General features: G+C 39.7%; 3 protein-coding genes across 3 annotated transcripts in view; 1 reads left to right on the top strand and 2 right to left on the bottom strand.

Moving 5' to 3' along the window:
- sesn1 (sestrin 1) overlaps positions 1-109 on the bottom strand; it is a 55,208-nt gene extending 55,099 nt beyond the window's left edge. Inside the window, exon 1 of the mRNA XM_062436772.1 lies at positions 41-109. The gene's annotated coding sequence lies outside the window, so the exon portion shown is untranslated. The remainder of the gene's footprint in view (positions 1-40) is intronic.
- Positions 110-2,340: 2,231 nt separating this feature from the next.
- cep57l1 (centrosomal protein 57, like 1) lies at positions 2,341-6,226 on the top strand. The gene is made up of 11 exons (XM_062437306.1): positions 2,341-2,581; positions 3,180-3,351; positions 3,463-3,651; positions 3,746-3,867; positions 4,105-4,218; positions 4,321-4,398; positions 4,648-4,737; positions 4,866-4,940; positions 5,030-5,292; positions 5,479-5,623; positions 5,755-6,226. Exons 1-11 carry the CDS (start codon positions 2,564-2,566, stop codon positions 5,962-5,964), a joined length of 1,476 nt encoding a protein of 491 aa, XP_062293290.1. The 5' UTR covers positions 2,341-2,563; the 3' UTR covers positions 5,965-6,226.
- A 5,718-nt stretch (positions 6,227-11,944) lies between these two features.
- Positions 11,945-21,680, bottom strand: cd164 (CD164 molecule, sialomucin). The gene is made up of 6 exons (XM_062437035.1): positions 21,483-21,680; positions 20,199-20,270; positions 15,038-15,103; positions 14,608-14,706; positions 13,979-14,056; positions 11,945-13,864 (listed from the first exon to the last, which is right to left on the bottom strand). Exons 1-6 carry the CDS (start codon positions 21,550-21,552, stop codon positions 13,689-13,691), a joined length of 561 nt encoding a protein of 186 aa, XP_062293019.1. The 5' UTR covers positions 21,553-21,680; the 3' UTR covers positions 11,945-13,688.
- Positions 21,681-21,773: the final 93 nt, after the last annotated feature.

The following is a 21,773-nucleotide window of genomic DNA, read 5'->3' as shown; positions in this document are numbered from 1 at the left end:
GGTGTGCCAAAAGTAAAAAGTGTCATACTCAAATACTCACTTTATTGACATTCTTTGGTGCAGGTCCTCTGCTACGGGACGCCTTGCAACAGCACTGACCAGTAACCAGGGTGCAAACGGCAGGAGGCAACAACTCGGGAGTTAACGTTTGATTAGCACAGCGGGATAGCCAATCAGAGGGGGCCCTGGGAATTCTAGGGGCGGTACCATGAGCAATCTGAGAGATGATTGGTTGTGGGGAGTTGCTATGCTCTCGGGGGCAGGGTTATGGGAGTTGGATTCTCTAAATCTCTTAACGTGTTGTGTGTGTGTAGTGGAGGCTAGCGCCTTAAAACTACATCTCCCATCATACATTGCGTCGACGACCGCCCCCCCTTCTCTTGTTTATCAGAAAGAGAGACAGTCAGAAAAACAGGCAGAGGAGACAGAAACAGGAAAATGTTTATTTCCACTCGAGCTGTGATTAATTTAAACGTCCTTTGTATTCATGTGAGCTACTTACTAAAAGGAAAAGTAAACAATATGTCAATATATAAATGTCAACATGTGAAATTAGCTGATAGAAGTTAAAATGTGATTCTGATGAGTCATGTAATGCAAGTATGTGTCAGGACAAATGTGTTTGTTGGAAATGAGAAAGCAATGAATAGAAACCTACAAAAGATGCACAAATCTGCATAGGCTAAAGAAACAAGCAAAACAAGCCTCACAGGAAACTTTGTGTCAGTGCAGCACACCTGCCAATGTGCAGAAATGTAGAAGGCTATATTTGCATACTGCTGCACTAATGTACACAGAGTGATTGATTGATAGACTGTTTATGACACAAAATTGCTGCAGCATTCGCTTTAGTTGACAGTGCCAATGTCTCATCATGATACATCTCAATTTCACATTTTGCAGACTATAAGTAGACTGTTATTTTGCATATGTTTTAAAATTGGTGAAAATCAGTGTTTGAAAGAGTGAACAACACAAGTTAATATCTGTATATCTCATCATGTATATCCTATAAGCTGTACAGAGTTATTTATATCATGCACATCAGCACTTCATGCCTAAATTGCACCTTGGTTAGGTGCCAACAGCATCTCGATGTAAAGTACTATCACTTGTTCAGTGACAATAAATTTGAATCTAATTTAAATAGTTTTCCATATGACCTAGTTTTGGTTTAAAAAATCTTCATAGATTTGATTAGTAAAACCAAAGTTTCATGTACACTTCATGCATCCATTTTTGTAACATTTACACCAAAATAAAATTATTATTGTAATTATTAAATATATAAATAAAACCCTACTGGTTAATCATTGCTGTAACAAAATCAAAAAATATTTCTTATTTTGTGAAAGCTGCAGGCAGGACTTGTGACCTCTGTATATCTAAAACACTGGCTACAGCATTGCTGCACATTACTGCCAATAATTTTGCAAGGTTTTAGATTTCAAATTGGTTTTAGCCTTTCTTAAAGGATATGGTAGATATAAACAATGGATCGCAACACTTTATCTAAAGTGTTTATAGTCTTTTATTCTATTTTTTTGATGTTTTAATTTTTTTGTACTTTATTTTAGGCTCTTTTAGTATTATCATTCTATAAATTTGATCTTATCGATTTATTCATATGTTTCTCTTGTCTTTTAATCTCTTCTTATCCTAGTTTTTAGTCTAGCTTTTATTAAACTTAATCTATTTTATTTACTTTTACTTTTCTTTTGTCTTTTTTTTAACCTAGTTTTTTCCCTCTTTTAATAAGCCTTTTCTTTTTTTTATTCTATCTTCTATATCTTATTTATTTATTTATTTATTTTATTTAAATTTTCTGAACATTTTGCATCCTTATTTTCTCTTGCGTGTTTTGGTCTCAATTTTTGTCTTTTAATTTGTTCTTTGTTTTTGTTCTCCCAACGTTTTTATTCCTTTTCTTTATGTTCTCACTTGTTCTGTCTTATTATCAGCTTGTCAATCACCTGTAAAGCACTATGAACTACACTAGCCTGTATGAAAGGTGTTTGGTTGATTGATTGATTAATAAACATCCATATGAAAGGTAGCCAATTTACCAACATGCAAGTTTGTATGAAATGCCTCTGAAGATGTAATCTGGACACGATTAACGCCCAACATTGATTTTTATCATATTAAAATGTTTCCCCTCAGTCTGTAGCACAGATGATCTAATATTATTTCCAAGGAGACAGCCATTCTGGTCAGTTTCACCCCACCTTTTATATGAAATAATGAAAAGAAATGTGCACGATGGTATCTCTGTGACAAAACAACCTTTATCAGATGTTGGCATCCATCTTTACATTATTTTAGCAGATCTGTCACAGTTTAATCTGGGGTGGTGAAGGAGGAGCACAGGCGGAACTAAAGTTACAGTGAGGACGGCGGCAAAGAGGAGGGAAATTTAAAAAGTCCGGACTGCTGACAGCAGAACAACTGAGTCGCTGGAAGAAGTCAGTCAGCCACATTACAATCATTTAAAACCAACATAAGCAGCCTGGCAGCATTGGATATAAACCCTTATGATTATTTTCGAAACGACCATCACAGAATGGAGACTTACGATCAGGTAACCATGGCGTCAGACGTTAGCTCCTAATGTGGCTAACACGTTAGCTTTGGCGTTGTTGCCTAGCGCTACTTTGGCTAAGTGGTCGTCAGCTGTTACATCTGTCTAAAAGCCGGCTTCAAATAGGGATAGTTAGCACCGTCTTATAACGAAATACCGCATTGTAATTGTATATAAATCAGTTTGTTGTTTTTCTTACGTAGCATTAGCAGAGTTGGAACTCTTGAAGCTTTTATGAGTTCAAGCGCTTGTTTTGAAAACAGCCTTCAGGGTAACTCACAGTGTCGTTGCTTATATTATTAGTCTGTTGTTAGAGAATATAACAACAGCGAATTTGATCATCAGTCAGCCGTTTTATTCATTATATCCAGAAAAAACACTGACTAATCTGGCTCCACAAATGTAACATATGTGGAGCCAGATAAGATCAGAACAAAACATCTGAAAACAATTTGGGCAGTGGGGACATTTGATGAGCATTCTTCACAATTTTTTTCTGAAAATGTCTAGACTAAATTAATCAATAAGGGGAAAAAAATGTTTGTTGCAGTCTTCTTACATCCTGTAAAGCGATCTCTCTTCTTCTCCTTGTTTGTAGGTTTTAGACTCACCCTCCAAAAACAGCTACATTGGAAGCTATTACCAGCCTCCAGACAGGATACTGCCAATGTCAAGAGAGCTGGAGGGCCCTGCACTCTCATCCATCAGCATGGACTCACTGACGGCTAGCCCTCATGTCTCGCAGAACAAACCTAATATTGACAGCAAAGGTATGGCTCAGTTCTCATGCAGCTGGTCTGTCTCATATACGGTTTTTGTTATGGCCACCTGCCATTACAATCCAAGGTAAGCTTTTCTCTTCTTGTTGAACTCCTCTTCAGCTGTCGTGGATGCACTAAAGACCCTCCAGGAGAAAATCAGGCGATTGGAGCTGGAAAGGAAACAAGCAGAAAAGAGCTACCGGCATTTCTCCCAGGATGCTCACAAGGATCAGACCATAACAACATTATACACTGTTCAAAGCCAACCAGCAACCAGCCTGCCTGAAACAGATAACTCTAACAGGAAAGGTAAATTATGGAGAAGCCAGCGGACATCTTTTAGACATTGTGAACATTTTAATTATTTTCTGTTTTTAATAGTTGTGTCTGCTTATGATAGCAGAGTTGGACTCAAAACTGCAGTCTGCAGAGGCTCGTTGTAAGGTTCTTGAAAAGCAGCTGGCTTACATGAGGAAGATGGTTGAAAATGCCAAAAAGGAGAAGAGTGCTCTGATGGAGAATCAGGTAGCCCAAAAGAGTACAAACTTCAAAACAAAACATTTATTTAAAAGTATATCCTAACAATAAATCTGATATTAACCATATTTGACATTTTGTATGTTTGTCAAATAGTCTGCAAATGGTGTTACTTTTTAAATAAATTTGCATTTACTCATTTATGCATTTACATGAAACCCTTTCATTTCCTGGCCATGTTACAAAACAGCCACATAATCTGTCTTCCCTTTAACTCCCCACCAGGCTTCACTGCAGAAGCAGCAGCCAAGCAGCTCAGACAACCAAATTCAGCGGGAGAAGCTGGAGAAACTTGAATCGGAGTATGTCAAGTTGAGTAGAACCCAAACTGTGGCAGAGGTACGTCCCAGTTTTCCAATTCTTCGGTATGTTTAACTAATCACCACAAGCCAAGTGATACGTTCATGATATCAATACAGGGGGGCTGTGATAATCTTTCAGATGAAGCTTGCCATTCTGGAGCAGAAACTACTGAAAGAGGAGCATGAGCGCAAACTTGTACAGGAGAAGGCGGATCAGGTCAGTCAAAGTCAACACAATCACACTTATACACACTTATTGGGTCAAGATTCAACTTTTTCACTTTGCTAATTCTACATACCACACATATTTAGCAGAAAACATAACCACATTTGGATCTTCTTATGTCACATGATTTTAACCCTAACTCTCCTGTAAAAGGTGCTTTGTGCTGTGTAACAATGGCAAAATAATATTTTTTAAAGAAATAATGTTTCTCTGATCATGCTGTTATTGGCACATCCACAGCTGCAGAGGGAGCTGGACATCAACCTTCGATTGTCTTCACCAACTACTGAGGAAATTAAACCAAAGAAGAAAACCAAAAAGACCAGCAAGGTACTTTTCTAACAGCTTACAGCTAATAGTATTTAGCTAAGTACATACAGGTAGTTACTGTGTTTACTTGTTGAGAGAAGTATTTGTTTGGATAGTATAGTAGTGATAACAGCTGTCTTTTATCTCAGAAAACATCCAGACAAAATGAGCTGCCATCACCAAGTGGCCTCAGGCACAAAAAAATGCCCTTTGTTGCAGGAACAGTAAGTCAGTTCTGATGCTCTAAAAAACATGTTATATTATCTGTTTTGATTCCTTTTGATTGATTTTTGATTCCCTCTACCTGTCACAGTCGACAAGCCCGAGCCATTCGGTCCATGCCAATGTACAAAGTATCCTTCATATGATGAAGCACCACCAGCCTCAGCTGTGTGAACGAGTAAGCGCTTTGCACAGGTCTGGCTGTAGAGCCAAGAGGAGCCTCCAAAAGGCCCTTTCTCCAACTACCACCACAGTTCGTAAGCCTGAAAGGGAGCCAGAACAAGCGGTCGACTCACTGGGCTCGCTGTCTGACCTGCTCCTGGCTCTGCAGGACGAGCTCGGGCAGATGAGCTTGTGAGTAAACAACAAGTGTGCAGGAGCTTTTTTATGATACTGATACAATGCGTTGACATATTGGAGGGATGGGATTTCTCATTTTCTTTTTAGGATTTGATTTGTTTTTTAATGCATAGCTACAGTTAATTTATAATTGTCATATGTAGTAATTTGTGTTTGTGTGTGTGTGTGTGTGTGTGTCAGTGAGCACCAGGAGTTGGTGCGTCAGGTAGATGCAAGCCAACATCGGGAGCAGAGGCAGGAGCTGCAGAGAGCACTGGAGAGGTTGGTTGCCAGAATGGAGGAGAAGGGAACTCAGATCACGAAACTCCGTAAACACCAGCAGTCGGTATGTGACCCACCACTCGGTACAACCCGCTGCCTCACAAACCTGAGTGCACCCGCTGCTTGTTTGAAGTGTCGGCTGATGAACATCTGTAGATGTGTGTCTGATGATTTCGGTCTTCTGCTCTTTCACAGGTCCATAAGTTGACCCATAGCAACGAGCAGCAGCCATGCAGCAATGAAGACAAGGAGCTGAGTGGGATCAGGCCACCCGTTCCGTCTCCTGTCAGGACTAAGCAGAAGGGAAAGAAAGGTGTGGCCACTCACAAAAATCTACAGATTCTCAGGGAGACACAGAAGTTTCGCAAAAGCCTAAAACAGGATGACGTCTCCTGGGAAACATGAGTGAAAGATCTATCTGTGTCTTACAGCATGTTTTCTCCTCTTTTCAAAAAGGTCTCTAGACCAACATAATAAATGAAAAGAGGGAATAAATTGTTGTTGTGTTTCACACTGGTCTTGATAATGTGTTAATCATAAAACCTGTTAAGCAATGGATGATTGCTTTAAATGAAATCTTGCACATACGGGGGGTTCTTCATAAGTAGAGTATATAGTTGATGAACCATGATTTCACCCTGCCAAAAAAATTATGATTTGAAAGTGAATGCCTGTGTTTTATTAAGTATATCCTGTTCTAATGAAACTATTTTTAATATTTTTAATTTTTAATAAAGCTTATTCTGGCACATTTCTATGCTGCCAACACAAATGTCGGTTTCTAATTCTGTACATTTTAATTCAGAAAACCACCAGGTGGCAGTACTCAGCCTGTTTCTATTGTACAAATGTGAAGGCCTTTACCCATAATTTGTGGTGCAGTTGCATGCAGAGTAATAATACATGATAACTCTTGTGCAGGATCAAGCTCCTTCCATCTTGAACAGTCTATACTTGAAATGGAACAAATGCTTCGTGAACTCAGTCACAGCAGCTGGCTGGACAGCTGAGTAAATGCAGCTATGACCACAGGACAAACGGATGTGGTTTTTATCGCTGTGCACAAGAGGGAGGAACTGTTTTTTGCCACAAGATTTTACTGTTTTCACAGAGCCAAAACAGGTCAATTCTCTTGAATTTTTCAACTATGATAGCTATTACACATCTTAATTGTAGGCAGGTCAGATGACATTTCTGGCATTGCTGAGGCTTTTATATTTGCTCTGCTTACTTGAGTCAGCGACACATTTTATGTGATGAATAACCATACATGAAGCTGCCTCATAACATTCCAACAACATTTCTTCATTATCAGTCTGCAGTCATCATTTTTAGTGTCTCATCAGGTTATGTTGTGGACACATAAGCAGGATTTTTTTTTTTACCTTAAAGCAGTTCTCAGTCAGTCAATTCCCCTAAAAAAATGACTGAGAAACCATCTAAACATGGGTTGTGTGGTCACAAATTGTTGAGGTTCTGGGTCATGGGAGAAGATAACAGCTGACTTGTTTTCTACATTCAAGTTTTTCCGCGGATTGCCAAGCTAACATTGCTGGTATTCTTGGTATGATTCGAAGTTCACTGCATGGTTACACAGAGAAAATGAACCTCAACCTAATGCATTGTTTCTGTCTGCTCCTGTATTAGATTACTGAACACACCATTCAGGTTAGCTGAGGGAAGTTAAGACCGCTTCATGATCACATACAACATCTCCATCTCCTCCTATCCACTCTCTTGACCCGGCAACTCTGATACCTTGTGACTGCACACCCCTCTTTTTGTCTGGTATTGAATAGCAGTGTACACAGGAGGGCTGGGTAGGTATGAGTCAGGCATTTTGCTGTGGGTGTGTGAAAGGGTTGCTTATAAACAGCTCATAGCCCATCATGTTATGAAGATAAAGATGTGTCTACAGTGTGGCATTGCAACAACAATAAGCGTACCATGTTTAAAGTGCTTCCCTGAGGTGTTACGAGTTGAGGTAAATTGAAATTTAACATCTTCATTGTGTGAAATCAAGTTTATTTGTCAGCTAAAAGTTTGCAGACTAGGATTTTCTATATTATATTATATTAATTATTGAAAGGCCCATAAAAGATGTCCATTAACATCAGACACTAAGTGAACTGTTGCAGATTGTTTTTCATGGACACTCTGGATATAAATTGAGGTGTGGTTGTCCAGAAAACACAGTCCTCGAACTCCCTTCAGTTCTGGGAAACAGTGCCAGTTCGGGACTGTGGGCCACTGGAAGAATAACAGGCCACTCTGCACAAACACACCTCGCTCAAGAATGCAATGAACTGGACGCTTTGTGATTCTTGAGTGTACAAGTAGACACTCGTGAACACAAACACTTCCTTTCGAAAGAACAGTTTTTGCCACATAAGCAGAACCTCACTGTGACCCTGGAAACTGTGTCCTGTTAGGAGTGCAACGCAGCGAGCATGTGGAAAACAAACTTGGATTGTTTTGAACACAGTGGAGGTTTCTGTGGCCAGTTCAGACATTAGTGGCACTAAGAGCACAGGGGAATCATGTCTATGTCACTAATGTGATGAAACTTTGGACCAGTTTCAGCTTTAAAGAAAAAAAGCAGAAAATGTAATGTTTATATCATAAATATTATCAGCAAGCTAGTGGGGCACCATTTGAGACCTCTTGACACATTTTATAATATAGAGGACATATTTTGTAGCCCTCAGAGAAAGCTGTGACCATATAAATGATTACAGGCCATGTCTATTGGCCAAAGGGGGTGCCAGAATCTCCATATAATCTTCTATATTGTATTGTCTGGTACAGCAGTGAAGAAACGTCTACTTAAGACCCCTCGTCACAGTTATGGTCTCAGTGTGGATAGGAGTTGTGAGTAGTTAAACCCAAAAGAGATTTATGATGAGATATTTTAATTATTTCTAGAGGCCTGAAGAGTATGTGTTTTTTATGTTATAGGTTTTGTGACATAGCCCTTGAGCTGAATAATATGACCACATATATGCTAGGTCAGCCCCCTCCTCGTTGCCCACTCCTCCCCATTACAGAATATTAATCATAATATTAATAAAAAATAAAGATTAAAGAAAAAAAGGATAGTTGCAGAGAGGAATAACAGCCCTTGTGTATTAAGTTAGTTGAAAAAAGATAAAAAGAAAAGAAAAAAGTATCTTGTATTTCACAAGAAAAATCTTATATCTACTTAATTATGTCGAAGACAAATATACTTTTTAAATAAACATCTGTTGACCCCCCCCCCCCCCCCCCCCCCCAATCTGGTAAACTATATTATAACCACTATTATCTGCTTTTTCTTTTCTGGTGAATTGCTGGATAATTTTAGCTCCAAATATTATTCAAATAAACTGAGGGGAAAACTGGTCACGTCTGGTAGATACGAGTGGTTATAAATAGAAATGTTGTTTTAATGGGTACCCAGCAAAAAAAGATGGGAACCACTGCACTGGATTATCAGAGAGTGAAGGTAGAGGGCATGAGCAAGTGTGGTGCACTCAGCATGTACAACATCAGAAAACAATGTCAGTAAGAATCTTGTTATACTTGAAGATTACATTAGTGCTTTCCATAACAGACTCCAAGCATATTGACAGAGACAGGAGCTGTCTCTGGAGCGTACCATGAGGGTAATACTTCAGTCATTAAAATCATAATTTGTCATTTTATCAGCCAAAACTCAAGGATTAGTTTGACATTTTGGGAAATATGCTTCTTTGCAAAAAGTTTGATGAAAAGGTACTGATACTGCTCTCCTGGCTGTATGAGAAGTGTTTCACCAGAGCCAGCTGCCAGTTAGCTTAGTTTAGCATAATCACTGTAAAGAGGGGGAAACTGCTAGCCTGGCTTGTCCAAAGCTAGCAAAATCTGCCTACTAGCACTTCATAAATGTATTAATTGTTTAATCTGTGCAAAAAAAGAAAGCGTAAAAAGGACAAGTTGTGGTCTTACAGGAGGTTATGTGCTACAAGTTGTCTCATAGAAATACGTTTTATTTCCAATCCAGGATTTCAAAAGAGGCTGAGTTTGGGAATAATATGTTATTATATAAAATCATGAAAATATGATTTGATCCAGTGGTTTATTCAGCTTAGCTTTTATGTTAATCTTTCACAAGAGAACTTGTTGACCTAGCATTAGCGACACACACACAAACACACACACAGCATAACAAAGCTTGAACGTGATACCCTTTTGTTGTCCTTGGCAACTAGCCTTTTTAACTGTAACCATGGAAATGAAGCCTTCAACTGAGACCTGGCTGTGTGTCATCATCCCACTTGTGATTTCTCATGTAAATTGCAAGTTCCAAGAAAGTTTACATTGCTGCCAAATGAAAGGTAAATATGATGATTTGTTTAACAATATTCAAACTTTATTGGTTTAACATTGTGAAACTAAAAGGCAACACTAGAAAAAATAAAATAATCACAAAACTGACTGACTGAGTGAATAGTTGTGTGTTAAAGTGTGTGTGAGAGCAAAGCCAAAGAATCGTACCTACAAGACTGACGGCTTCCAACACATTCGGTAAAATATATGGCACTACAGTGAGTGTGTGCACGGAGCAAAAAAGCCACTAGGCAAAAGGAGGGAATCAAAAAGCTTTTTACTCGACACTCTTGGAATTGAACACTGCAAGGCTGAAAACTGATAGAATGACTAAGCAGAACTTAAAAGAACAGGAAAAACAAGTCATTCAATTGCAACAATTGAAAAATACGACCAAAGTGAAAATCAAGTCATCGCATGACTGGTTATGTTATGGAGGAAATGTTGCAATTAAGAATACTAGAGGTCTGTGGCTGTGGTTAAAACATTACCAGTGAGATATTTTAGATGGTGAGAAGCTGTCTAGGCCACAACTGAGGCTTAATCTGGTTGAGAACTATGACACCATGCCAAACAATAACTGGTCAGAGCCATTTTAGTAGCATTTAAATACCTATAATTATATTGTGTGGTTAGCACTTAAATGTTGTCGAAATGCTATCTAACAAACAAAAGTAGCCTGGTGATTACCTGGACAGCTTATCACTAGCAAATCCTCAGTGGGTTTGATCAAGAAGTTAAGGCTGAGAGTGACAAAGCAGACGCTGAAGCAAAATACAACACAGAAAACCACTTCACAGGGGTTTGAAAGTGCTCCGAAAGAGTCCCACTGATATTTAATAGGTGTGACGTATCATTTTACAATCTACAACTACATGGATATTAACTGAATAAGGCACTTTTCCTTAAAAGGTGCAGGGACTGAGTTAGTGACTTGTGGGATAAGCTGCAGAGAGGCAACACAATGGACATCTATTGGCATCTATGGATACCAGAGGTGTTTTGGCACACCACAATGTCGCCATGTGATGCTGTGTTCGTAAGGAATGCAGCTAACATGTCAAAAGCAGAGAGGGCACTCTGACTGGATTCGGTGCTTGACGAAACTCGAATGTTTCTCTAAATTTTTGGGTGAAAGGGACTCCGCATGCACGGAATGAGCAAATGGGTGCAGCTAAGGCAAACCTCTGTAGCCTACTCGCCATGATTGGGTCTTTGGGCTGTAGCCAAATGCCACCAGGTGACTGTAGGTTTTAAAAGGCGTGTTAATGGTGAGCAGCAGAAAACATGTTGTCTTAAATTACGTAAGCCAGAACAAAAACATTGGCACTCATGTATTTATCATCGCTTGTGGTCATACAAAACAAGATGATTCATCCATTATCTAGTTATTATTATAGACTGAGTATTTAAACAAGCATCTGTTTTTTTTTTTGGCTGACCATGAAAACATTTACAAAGACAAAGTTACAAAACAAAGCTTGTCAGTGCAATGCTCAATTTCCATGCCAAACTGAGGACTTTGGCTTAATGCACACTGTATCAAGGCATTCTTTCCACTAACAGATGGGCTAATCACAAATAATCAAGTGGTTTTTAAGTGTTTACATCCCTAAGAGCATATGCAATGGGAGGGAAAAATCACAACTCCAAGCATGCAATAATAAAAACAAAAAGAGCATTTAAACAAAACATTCTCAACACTGACAAGCCGCTACAAGCAAAATGTACTGATAAACGCTCCTTCATTTAGCCTTTCCTCAAGTTGAAACCTAGAAGATAAACAAAAACAGGTTGATGGCTATGTACAGGAGGGACAAAAATGATTGGAGAAAACAAAAACAACACACAGTTAGCAGCAAGCTAATTGGAGAACTTGAACTCTAGCACGGCCACTTAGCTGCTGCGGTTCTGCACTTCCTTCAGAATCCTCTCATGTACACAGCAAAAATCTGAAATTAGGAGATGCAATGTTCGCTTCACCAAACCAGCACTCACACAGTTGAACTTCTTTTTTTTTGTTTTTGTTTTTTAAAACACCTCTAAACTCTCCAAAACTTAAGTCTTCGAATTAAGCCTTTTTGTTAAAGCTACACTCCCAGATTCACAGCAACTAACAGCGTGCCAAAATTTCCTGCCAAATCATTGTTTGTGTGTTTAAAATCAACACAATTTACAACTTGAGTTCTGAAACATAAATAGTGAGGCGGGAGGAATTTTTGGGGGGCAGTGTTAAGTGCAACATATGGGAGAGTACCTTTAAGTTATTCAATTACACTATGTCACTAGTGAGAAGACCATAGGTTTCATGCATCCAAAACAGTCCTCTACTTTTAGGGGAAAACTTCAATTAGATGTTCAATATCAATAACACATCTCGATTGATCAAGGCCCTCGAGTTACTATCTACTGTAACTATTTACTGTATTCTTCAACAACAAAGGCTCTTCAGTCCAGCTGGGATATTACGGCTCTCACCAATATCAGCACCGCGATACCGTTTCTTTCAACGAACATAAAACTAATCACAACACTTGAGCCTCAACCAAGAAGAACAAAAAACCACTTCCATGTCTCACTTTAAGTCATACTGGACATTAAAGGCACTTTACCGCTATCACTGTCCACATCAAGAAAGGTGCATGCCATTTTCTTTATCTCCCCATTCTCTATTTTATACATTATTTAAACAAATTAATTATTAATCTTCCTGAAATATACTACAATCTTTCATTGTGACCCGCAGGCCTTGTTTGACTACTCCACTGAAATGGGACCGAAGCACCAGCTCAACGCTAGCGACTCGAATGGGAAAGATTTGATGTCTGTGAAGGTCAGAAATGACAGTTGGGACATTGAAGGATATGAAATGAAGTTGATACATGAATTATTGCATTGAGCTGCTCTATTGGCAGTCGGTGTTAGACATTTTTTAGCGACTGTTATTGGGTGAAAGACCCCCCTTTTCCCTGGGAAGTCAACAGCAGAAAATGCACAACACTCCTAAATGCAAAGGGAGTCTCCTAATAAAAGGATCGCTGCTATTTTTCAGTCTGACATCAGATGATTGGGTGTTGCTTTTATTCCCTCGTTAAGTAACGCCACCTCTTTCACATCCTCTATGAACACACACACACATGATACAGCTGCATGGGGAAGAGGGAACCTGCCCACGATTCAACAGGCTAAAAGCAACACTGAATCATCGCAGTCGTCACGTTTCAGAATAGCTGTGAACTCAAACAGTGTTTTCCAAATCAAGACAAAAAAGAAAAAGAAAAAGAAAAAAAAGCTGTTAGTTCTGCCACTCTGTAGCTGCACTACTCCCAAACATCAACAGGGAAGCTACTCTGTATACATGACTAATTCTTTTAACTCACATGTGGTGTATTTCACTTAAGACGCCATGAGGAGAGGGGCTGTAAATAACACAAACCCGTCTTTGTAGAGTGACTAAAGGTGTGATGCAGGTGGGAGTAGCTACCAGATGATGTGATCCATATGCTCAAAGCTTAACTGCCATATCACAGGAAATCTGTTCAGTTATACTAGCTGGTGCAATATCATACACACAGGCATGCGTGGGTGTCTTGGTACAGACAGCAATGGCAGCGTTAACGCAGGCTGAAATCCACAAGTGGCGCAAACATCAAAAAGCTAGAAAACCTGCTTGAAAACACTGTTTGAGTCCGTCGTGATGAGTGTGTGCTGATTGGAGAGTCTTCTCGGAAAGGTTCTGGTTGGTCAGTTGAGTGAATGAGGGATCCAAAAGCGCAGCCGCTTCAAAGGGTGTGGTAGTTGCGGTCCTTGGACTTGCAGAACTTGTACAAAAAGAAAATGACGGCCTGCAGGCCCAGGACTAGCACTATTCCACCGATGAAGCTCGCAGCGTCAAAGGTTGAGTTCTTGTGATGTGCGGGAGTGGGGACAATCGGTGTGGTAGTTGTACTAGTTCCAGCTGTGATGTAAGACACAGCAAAGGAGAATTAATATGGATTCATCTCTGTACATTAAAAGGACAGACAAAAAAAACCAAAACATCTCTCTCACAACATCAGCCTCTGAAACTTACTTGAAGCAGTGGATGCAGTCGTAGCGGTGGAGGTGTTACCGCTGTGAGTCGGGTTAACTGTTGTAACGTTTGTATTGTCTGTAGTAGAGTCACAACAGGGATATATCCATTAGCCTTCACACCAGTTTCAAGACATGGGAAATATGCTATGTGGTTTTCTGGCTGAGAGTTACATGATAAGATCAACATCATCATCATATTTGTCTGATGAATATAAGGCTAAAGTCAGCTTAGCTTAGTACCAAGACAAACAAGAGGGAAAAGCTAGACTGGCTCTGACTGACGGTAACAAAATCCACCTAAAAGCACCTCTAAAGCTCACTAATTAACAAAATATAATATCATCATAATATCTTGCTTGTTTAACTGAAATGTAAAAATTACAGTCGAGAAAAAGTCTGGCAAATTGTCATCTTCAGACTTCAGTTTTTGTGATGATTAAACAAACCAGATATAATGTGAATGTTAGAGGTGCTGGTAGACATCTCTGTTACCATCTGATGGAGTCAGAACTCTTCCTTTAAGAGATCTCAATATATAGCTAACTCGACCATTTCGTAAGGCGTCATAGACTGGACAATACAGACTACAGCAAGGGGGGGTAGCAGAAGTTTTTAGGGACTGTTTACCTGTGGGCTGAGGGCTGCTGCTGTTAGAGGCGGTGGTGGTGGCAACATGGGGAAGGGTTGTAGAGTGGGAGGGGGCAACAGTCGTAGAAGCAGAGGGAGCTGTAGTCAGAGGGATTTGGGACGGACCAACCGGACATGGAACCAACACCAAGACAGGGTGTAAGGGGGAAAGCAAGAAACACCACCCAAACAACAAGGTTATGCCCGGAAGTGACACATGTTCTCCCTCATCGTTTCATTTGGGCAGGCGTAAATATTTGTCTCTGCCTGCCCGGGTCTTTTGAACACAGATGGTTAGAGACGACACATGACAGAAACACCAAAAGTGCTGAGACTGACAAAGAACTGACATCTTACAGCAGTAAAAGTTAACTTGTAAAATGTTAACTTCCCGTTCTGGTTTTCAGAATGACTCTGCTGTTTGACTTACCTGAGCAGCTAGCGTTGGTGCAGGTCCCGTTAGCAAGAAGGGCCGAACTGAGACAGGAAAACGCTGCTGAAAGGCACAAAAGTAAAATTGATTAAAATGCTGATGTTTCACGCTTTACATGACTTCAGTTTACCCAAGTAGACAAAGCACATTTTTTGGTCTTATGTTAGCAAAAAAAAGTGGCTAGTTTTATGTTTTGTATTCAATCCCGAGCCTGTTCATTTGAGCTGACAACTGAAGTCTCATAATACCCCACACAAGGAAGCCATCTAATAATCATTTTGGCTTACAGTCTTTTCTTCTTCTTCTTTTTTTAATAATCTCCAAAATGTCATGTTCACATTATAGAGCACACACACATCTGCTTCTCACCTACTGTGTGCATACAAGTAGGTAACATGATATGCATCAGGGCAATTATCTTTCGTTATCTCGTCCACAGGGAGGTCAGAGTGGTTGGCTTGCTCACACAGGCCCCCACTGGCAGGGGGCATTTCTACCATCACGCTGCTCCCATTACAACACATGATTATTTGAATTAAGGCTGGTCTGCAACTTGTTTTTGTCTGCATTTGTCTTTATTTTTCCCCACACAAGCATTTTATCAGGCAACATACCTTTTACTTTTAGCTCAAATAGTGACTGGGAATAGAGAATAAAGGACACAGCAGCACTGAAGACATTTTTGTTTGCTCATGCTGAGTCACTTTTATTGTCTAGGTGTATTCACTTTTATTGTGTAATCTGATTACTAATTAACCATGACAGAAAGGGACTTTGCCCCGTCATCAAGTCTTGCCTTTCCCAAATAACATAGAGTCAACATAGACTTCTCAAAGCATTGGTCTATTCCTTTAACTGAGGAACACAGTTTTACTCATTTACCAATGTGGTTAACCATATCACAAAATTAAATTCCACACGCTAAAAATCCCACACAATTGGCGTTTGTTTTTCCAGTGGTACAAATCGGCCCTGTGTCGCAGTGACAAACCCATGAGGCATGACAGACAGCACCTCGTGACTGTTTTCACACCCAGTTATCTTCACTTACTGCCTCTGTTCAAGCTAAACTGTGGCCAGATTTTATTACAACCCAAATTCAAACAGGAATTGATTAGATGAATTGTTTTCAATTGTTTCAAAACTTCCTTCATGTAAAAAGAGTTTTTCAGAGTGTAACAGCACATTTTGATAATCAGTAATTAATTTCTCCAACCCCAATATGTATTTGGTGATTTGGAGAGGCAGGATTATATTATATAATAGAGCTGAAAATCTTAATATAGTGTCAGAAAACAAATCACCACCTGTTTTGGCTATCAATTAATCATTTCAGTCATTTTTAAAGCAAAAAGTACCAAAAAATGATGTTCCTGCTTCTAAAATGTGAGGATTTCTTAGTCATTTCTTAGTCATTAAATATCTTTAGACCATTATCTCTAAGATAAAACAAGCAATCTGAGCCCTCTGAGCTTTTTCAGACAAAAACAGAACAATCTACAGATTTCATATTGAGAACAATCATTAGTTGCAGCCCTGTTATGTACTTTATAGAACCATAATGTTACAAAAACTTTATTGAATTATTAAATAATATATCAGCAGCCAAACAATACTTTGATCAGGATCCAAACTGGACAATGCAATAAAGGGACAGTTACATTACACAAACTGTGCCTTCACTTGCCTGAATCCTCTCTAGGATGCTGTTTTATAGGAGCTAAACCTCTTAAGTAACACAAAAGTAGAAAGATATTTCCCATAAAGCTTCAATTATATGTATTGACAAGGAAGGCCATTATAAAGGCCTCTGACCACATGTTTACAATGAGCAATTCTTCTTGAATTTGTTTATACAAGCATATGAGGACATTATCTTCCTGGTTCACAGAAACATCATAAAGGAAACTGTTTATTCTGTGTGGTGTGTCAGATGCTGTAAAATGCAGCTTCCTCACTTGTTATACACTAATCCAGAGCAACCAAACCTAATGACTCCCACCAGATGGCCTCCCATAAATTAGATACACCAAATTTAACAGCGAGGCTGCAGCCATTGTTGTGAGCATCTTTTGACTGTCTCCAAATAGGGTCAGAAATGACTCAGCAGCCTGTGTTACATTTTCCACTGCTCGCAGGCGCTGCATTTTGTAGTCATTGTATCAGGTTATGCATTGTTGTACCCTGGCCGTGGATAACAGACAGTACCAAACAGCTCCCCCCCGTCCTAATTATTAGTTTGTGGAGCTCATGATGCAAAGTTTCTGATGAGACTGTTTTACTTCTTTAAGTTGGTTTAATTATGTGGTAACTGAGGCCAGAGTTTTGTGGTATTTTGAAATTATTGTCAGGTGGCTGCTGCTGTCATTGCCTCTTTCTCTTTGCCAATGCAGCTTCTCCAAAGTTTACATGTTTTATTATTTGCCAAGTTGTTCATCCCGCTACGTCACATGATTCAGCAGTTCTGTTGCAACCAGGAATTTGAGTAAAGAAACAAAAAGCACAAAACATAAGTTGTATCCTAGATTTTAAATATAATTTGAAACCTTTGAAGCTGGAAACCTAACGAGTGACAAGATGAAGTCATTTTGAAAGTGTCACCTGCATTATTTTTGCCACCCTTCGTGTGATCCGACACTGTTACCTCTGTGGGAGGAGGGTTTTGTCACTTGTTAGTAGTTCAGAGGGCTGTTATCTTGCAGGCAGCTGTGAAAAGTACGACTGTTTCTCACCCTTTTCCAAGATGATGACATCATCACCACAAGGTACATCCGCAGCCTGCTCAAGATGGAGGTGTCAGTGAAAGCCCCGGAGCCTTAAAAGCTTAGCACTGACAACAGCCTCAACAAGTTCTGTCACTGACTACAGGCTGTAGTTACAGGCGCTATGGAGCTTCTGTGCACATGTATAAAGCTTTAAAGTGTTTAAACACTAGGCTGCAGGGAAATGTACTTCTGACGCCAAAGGCTTGTTTACACAATATCCCTTAACCAAAGATAAATCTCGTAATGACAGAGTGCTACGCGTAAGCTTACTGCAGCTGTGGGGTTACGCTGTACTTCCGCATAGTTATCTCAACTGGCCAGAGCTGACCTTTCCGGTTTTTGCTGAGTTCATATCTAATAAGTGATCCATCCTTAAGCTTGTGAAAGGCTTTAGCTCTGGGCTTGCTTGTTGTTTTTGTGGGGAGCAGTCAGCAATATTGTTCAGGCCTATATCCTGAGTAGTAGTGTGAGTTTAGGTTAGATGTGCACTGAGTGTCTTCAGGAAGTTAAGACTAGAAGAGAGTCACATTTTTCAAGATAAAAACAGTCAGACCTCACTGAAGCTTTTGGCTAGGAGTCCTTGTCTTGTATAGACCAACATCAGATAAACAAGATAGAAAAATAACTGCTTCTCAAACTTATAAAAATGAAACTCTAACTTAGAGAATAGATCATATATTTAATTGTAAGTTGTCTGTGGGTGTGGGGTTGTTATTTCCTCCTGTGCATATAGTATATTGTGACTGTAAACACAACTAGATTTTCTATTTGGGAAATAAAATGAGCTTAATTATGCTGTCTCCCTTGGGTCTTGGATGAGCTACAAAAATTGTCATCTTGCCTGTCCTGTTTAGCCAGTTAACAAATCATTAAGTAACGCATCATAATGAGATTTCCTATTGTTCAGAGACAAGGCAGAAGGAGGGTGTGGGATCATAAAGGAATCTTAAAACAACCTGACCTGTTTGAGAATCAGAGAGTCCGGTTAGAGAAGTTGTCAAACAGGTCAACTCCCATGAGACATAAAACATCTATGCTGTCCTGTTAAGGTAAACTTACACAGGAGCTTACTGATTCTCGACTTGATGGTTTCACAAGTACATATCAGTACAGTACAGTACATATCTTTCAGCCTAATAACCTCTGAAATAGAAGAAAGGATGACAGTTAACTCTCATTTTGAACTGCACCCGAGGAATAAATTATGAGGGAAAACAAGGCACATGAAACTAATTTTCTTTATCCTATCTGCACACTCTTTCCTCTCACTCATGCCCTTATGCTCTCCTTCCCTCTTTTCCCCAGCGTGAGGATATTGCAGACTTCCTGTCACACATCCCCTCGCTTCCTCTCCTGTTCATCTTCTTCTCATTCACAAGAGACCTGTGTGTGCGTTTCTGAATACGCATACTGAAGACAGGCAAACACTGGAGTAAGGTCCTCCATGGCAACAGGTTCAATTTCACAATACTCACAACAATTTTATACCTCCAAGCTCCAGATTTTGGCCGTTCATATCCAAAGCCACTAGTTTATCTCTCACTTTTATTCATCTGCTGAGTGAAACTGTGTGATAAACCTCAGATTTTAAAAGATACAAGATTACGCCGCCTGATATCGGCTTTATCCGTTAAGCCTGTAACCTCATTTGCTGACACTGATAACATGAAAACGCTCCTCTCCTGATATACTAAAAAAATAATAAAATCTGAGAAAACAATCTGTCATGTAGTTTTGTTATAATTCCTTTTTGCTGTTTGATGTATATGTCTAATCACAGCCCACAGCCTTCCAAATTAGGTTAGAAAAAAAACAACGACACAGCATATTTCTCAACAAACCCTCCATAGTGCATAAGTCAAGAGAAATTTCTCATATTCGAAGCACTCGTCTTTTGACAGATCTTTCAATTAAAGTAATGAAATTATAGAGCAGCGATACAGAGATGTACAGTAGGCAGAGGGCGGGAAAAACACAATCAGAACTAAAATGAGACATAAATGTCCAACAGATATTAAATTATCTAAGAGAAAAACAACTAGTTTTGCCTCCTTGACCTTTTAATCCATCTTTGTGGTAAGAAACTGTCTAGGCAACCCTGACATTTTGGCCCCAGTCCATGCAGGCCTGTCACCTTAAAGAGATGTCTGGACGTAATTCAATGCCAAACCAGCCTTTCTGGTTGGTGTTGCCAGATGGTTATGATACGGCTTGGGCTTTGGGTAAAAATGGGATGACGTCATCTTAAGTCAGTATCCAGAGCCATACATTCCCTCCATACCCAGGAATCATGTGTCACATCAGTTCAGCTGTTTAGACAATTTAGGACACACAAAGACCAACCTGTGCCACTCACTCCACAAAGCCACAACAAATTTAGGACAGATACTCACTTTCTGTGCAGTTAGCCCACTGGCAGCCATTGGTGGTAACACATTTGTCACAAGTAAGGCTGGAACATTCATCTGCAAAGAAATCATAAATCAGATTTAGTTATGGCAGGTTGTAAATGAGGGTTACTTCCTTGACGTGACAGAAAATGAAACTGCTCTCACCAGCTTGCTATAAAACGGTGCTACTAGATATATATCTTAAAAAAGGAGACAGCTTTACTAAAACAAATGTGGTAACACTGGACAAACAAAGGCACAGCGTTATAGTAATTCATTTTAAAATGTGTCACAGCAAAAGAGGCTGTTACATAACAAGCTGATCAACAGGATCTGACAACTAAGGTTCATCAGTTTGGTTCCTGCTCTCTCAATTCAGCTCTGTTTCTTCTCACAGCTCACACAGTTAAATAAATTAAAACTTAACATCAGATCACTTATCTTGTTACCAGTAGGCTAAAGCGTGAGTTGGAGCTGATTCGTGCAACTTGAGTCCCAATAGGGCAGGGGGAGACTTTACCATTAGATAAGGTGGCCAACTGCCTGGGGCCCCAAACAGCTATAGATTGTATATTATTTTTAAACGTAAAATATTTGTTTTGAACCCCTAAATACCTTAAAAAGACCCCAAAAGCACTTTAAACATGTGCAGCTGTATTTATTTCTACATGAGAAAACACTAAATCACTAAATTTACCTTACAGATTATGTTACTGGTGACACAGCAGATTCAAATATTACTCACATAATACTACAAATATAATATGGCGCAGTATTACTGAGTAAACTATCCAGTATTATGTAACAATGCAAAGCTCCACCTTGAGCACAAGGTAAGTAAATGTTAAGTACATTATGCTAATAATGCCTCTCTCACACTTATCACCTTTGCAGTATTTTTTACTGTGCAGTATTAATAGTTTTACTTGACATAAAAGTTTGGAGTACTTCTACCACTGCCAATTCCCACATTTAGTTGGATAAAGTGTGAAAATTAAGCAAGACAGCTTGCCTGTGGCCCCAAAATCACAAAATCCGCCCCTGGGGGGGTTGGGGCGATATATATATAAATATATATGTAGGTCATATATACAGTATTTCATGTAAAGCAGGAAAATAATGAGTGATAGCTGTCAAACTAATGAGCCACACGTTTACTGGGCCCTTCTCTGAGCGAGCATGGAGGCACACCGATAGATAAAGCCCGGTTTGTGGGCAGCTGGGGGGGGGGGGTCTTGTCTTGTCGAGGCTGGCTGTAGCTAGCTGTTAGCGCAAACACAAACTTACCTGAGTCTGTCGAGGCTGAAGCGCCAACCAAAGCCAAAGCCACGGCGACGAAAAACACCTTCAAGTACATGACTGCGGTCAACTTATCGCTGCTCTGTCCGCCCGGGTGAGAAACGATATCTGCGGAGAAACGTCGAGAGTGAGACTTGGGAGATTTCAGAGCTTCCTTTCTCGTCTTGCGTTGCTGCTGCTGCTACTGCTCGCTACTTCCTACTTGACAGGTCATGTGGCACTTTGCTGGGAGGGGTGAGAAAAAAATCAAAGTATACGTAGGCTGCTACCACGTCAAAG

Source organism: Scomber scombrus, chromosome 17 (genome assembly GCF_963691925.1).
Source record: "Scomber scombrus chromosome 17, fScoSco1.1, whole genome shotgun sequence".
Classification (NCBI taxonomy): Eukaryota; Metazoa; Chordata; class Actinopteri; order Scombriformes; family Scombridae; genus Scomber; species Scomber scombrus.
Note: the sequence above shows the minus strand (reverse complement) of the source record. Positions and strands in the feature narration are given on the sequence as shown.

What these genes read in the sequence shown, in the direction of transcription:
- cep57l1 (XM_062437306.1), top strand. An exon ending in ACCTAATATTGACAGCAAAG is followed by an intron (nt 3,352 to 3,462) that starts GTATGGCTCAGT and finishes ACTCCTCTTCAG; the next exon opens with CTGTCGTGGATGCACTAAAG. An exon ending in AGATAACTCTAACAGGAAAG is followed by an intron (nt 3,652 to 3,745) that starts GTAAATTATGGA and finishes TTATGATAGCAG; the next exon opens with AGTTGGACTCAAAACTGCAG.
- cd164 (XM_062437035.1), bottom strand. Translation starts at nt 21,552, where the DNA reads ATGTACTTGAAGGTGTTTTTCGTCGCCGTGGCTTTGGCTTTGGTTGGC. An exon ending in GTGGGCTAACTGCACAGAAA is followed by an intron (nt 15,104 to 20,198) that starts GTGAGTATCTGT and finishes TGTGCCTTTCAG; the next exon opens with CAGCGTTTTCCTGTCTCAGT. An exon ending in GACTGCATCCACTGCTTCAA is followed by an intron (nt 13,865 to 13,978) that starts GTAAGTTTCAGA and finishes CTTACATCACAG; the next exon opens with CTGGAACTAGTACAACTACC.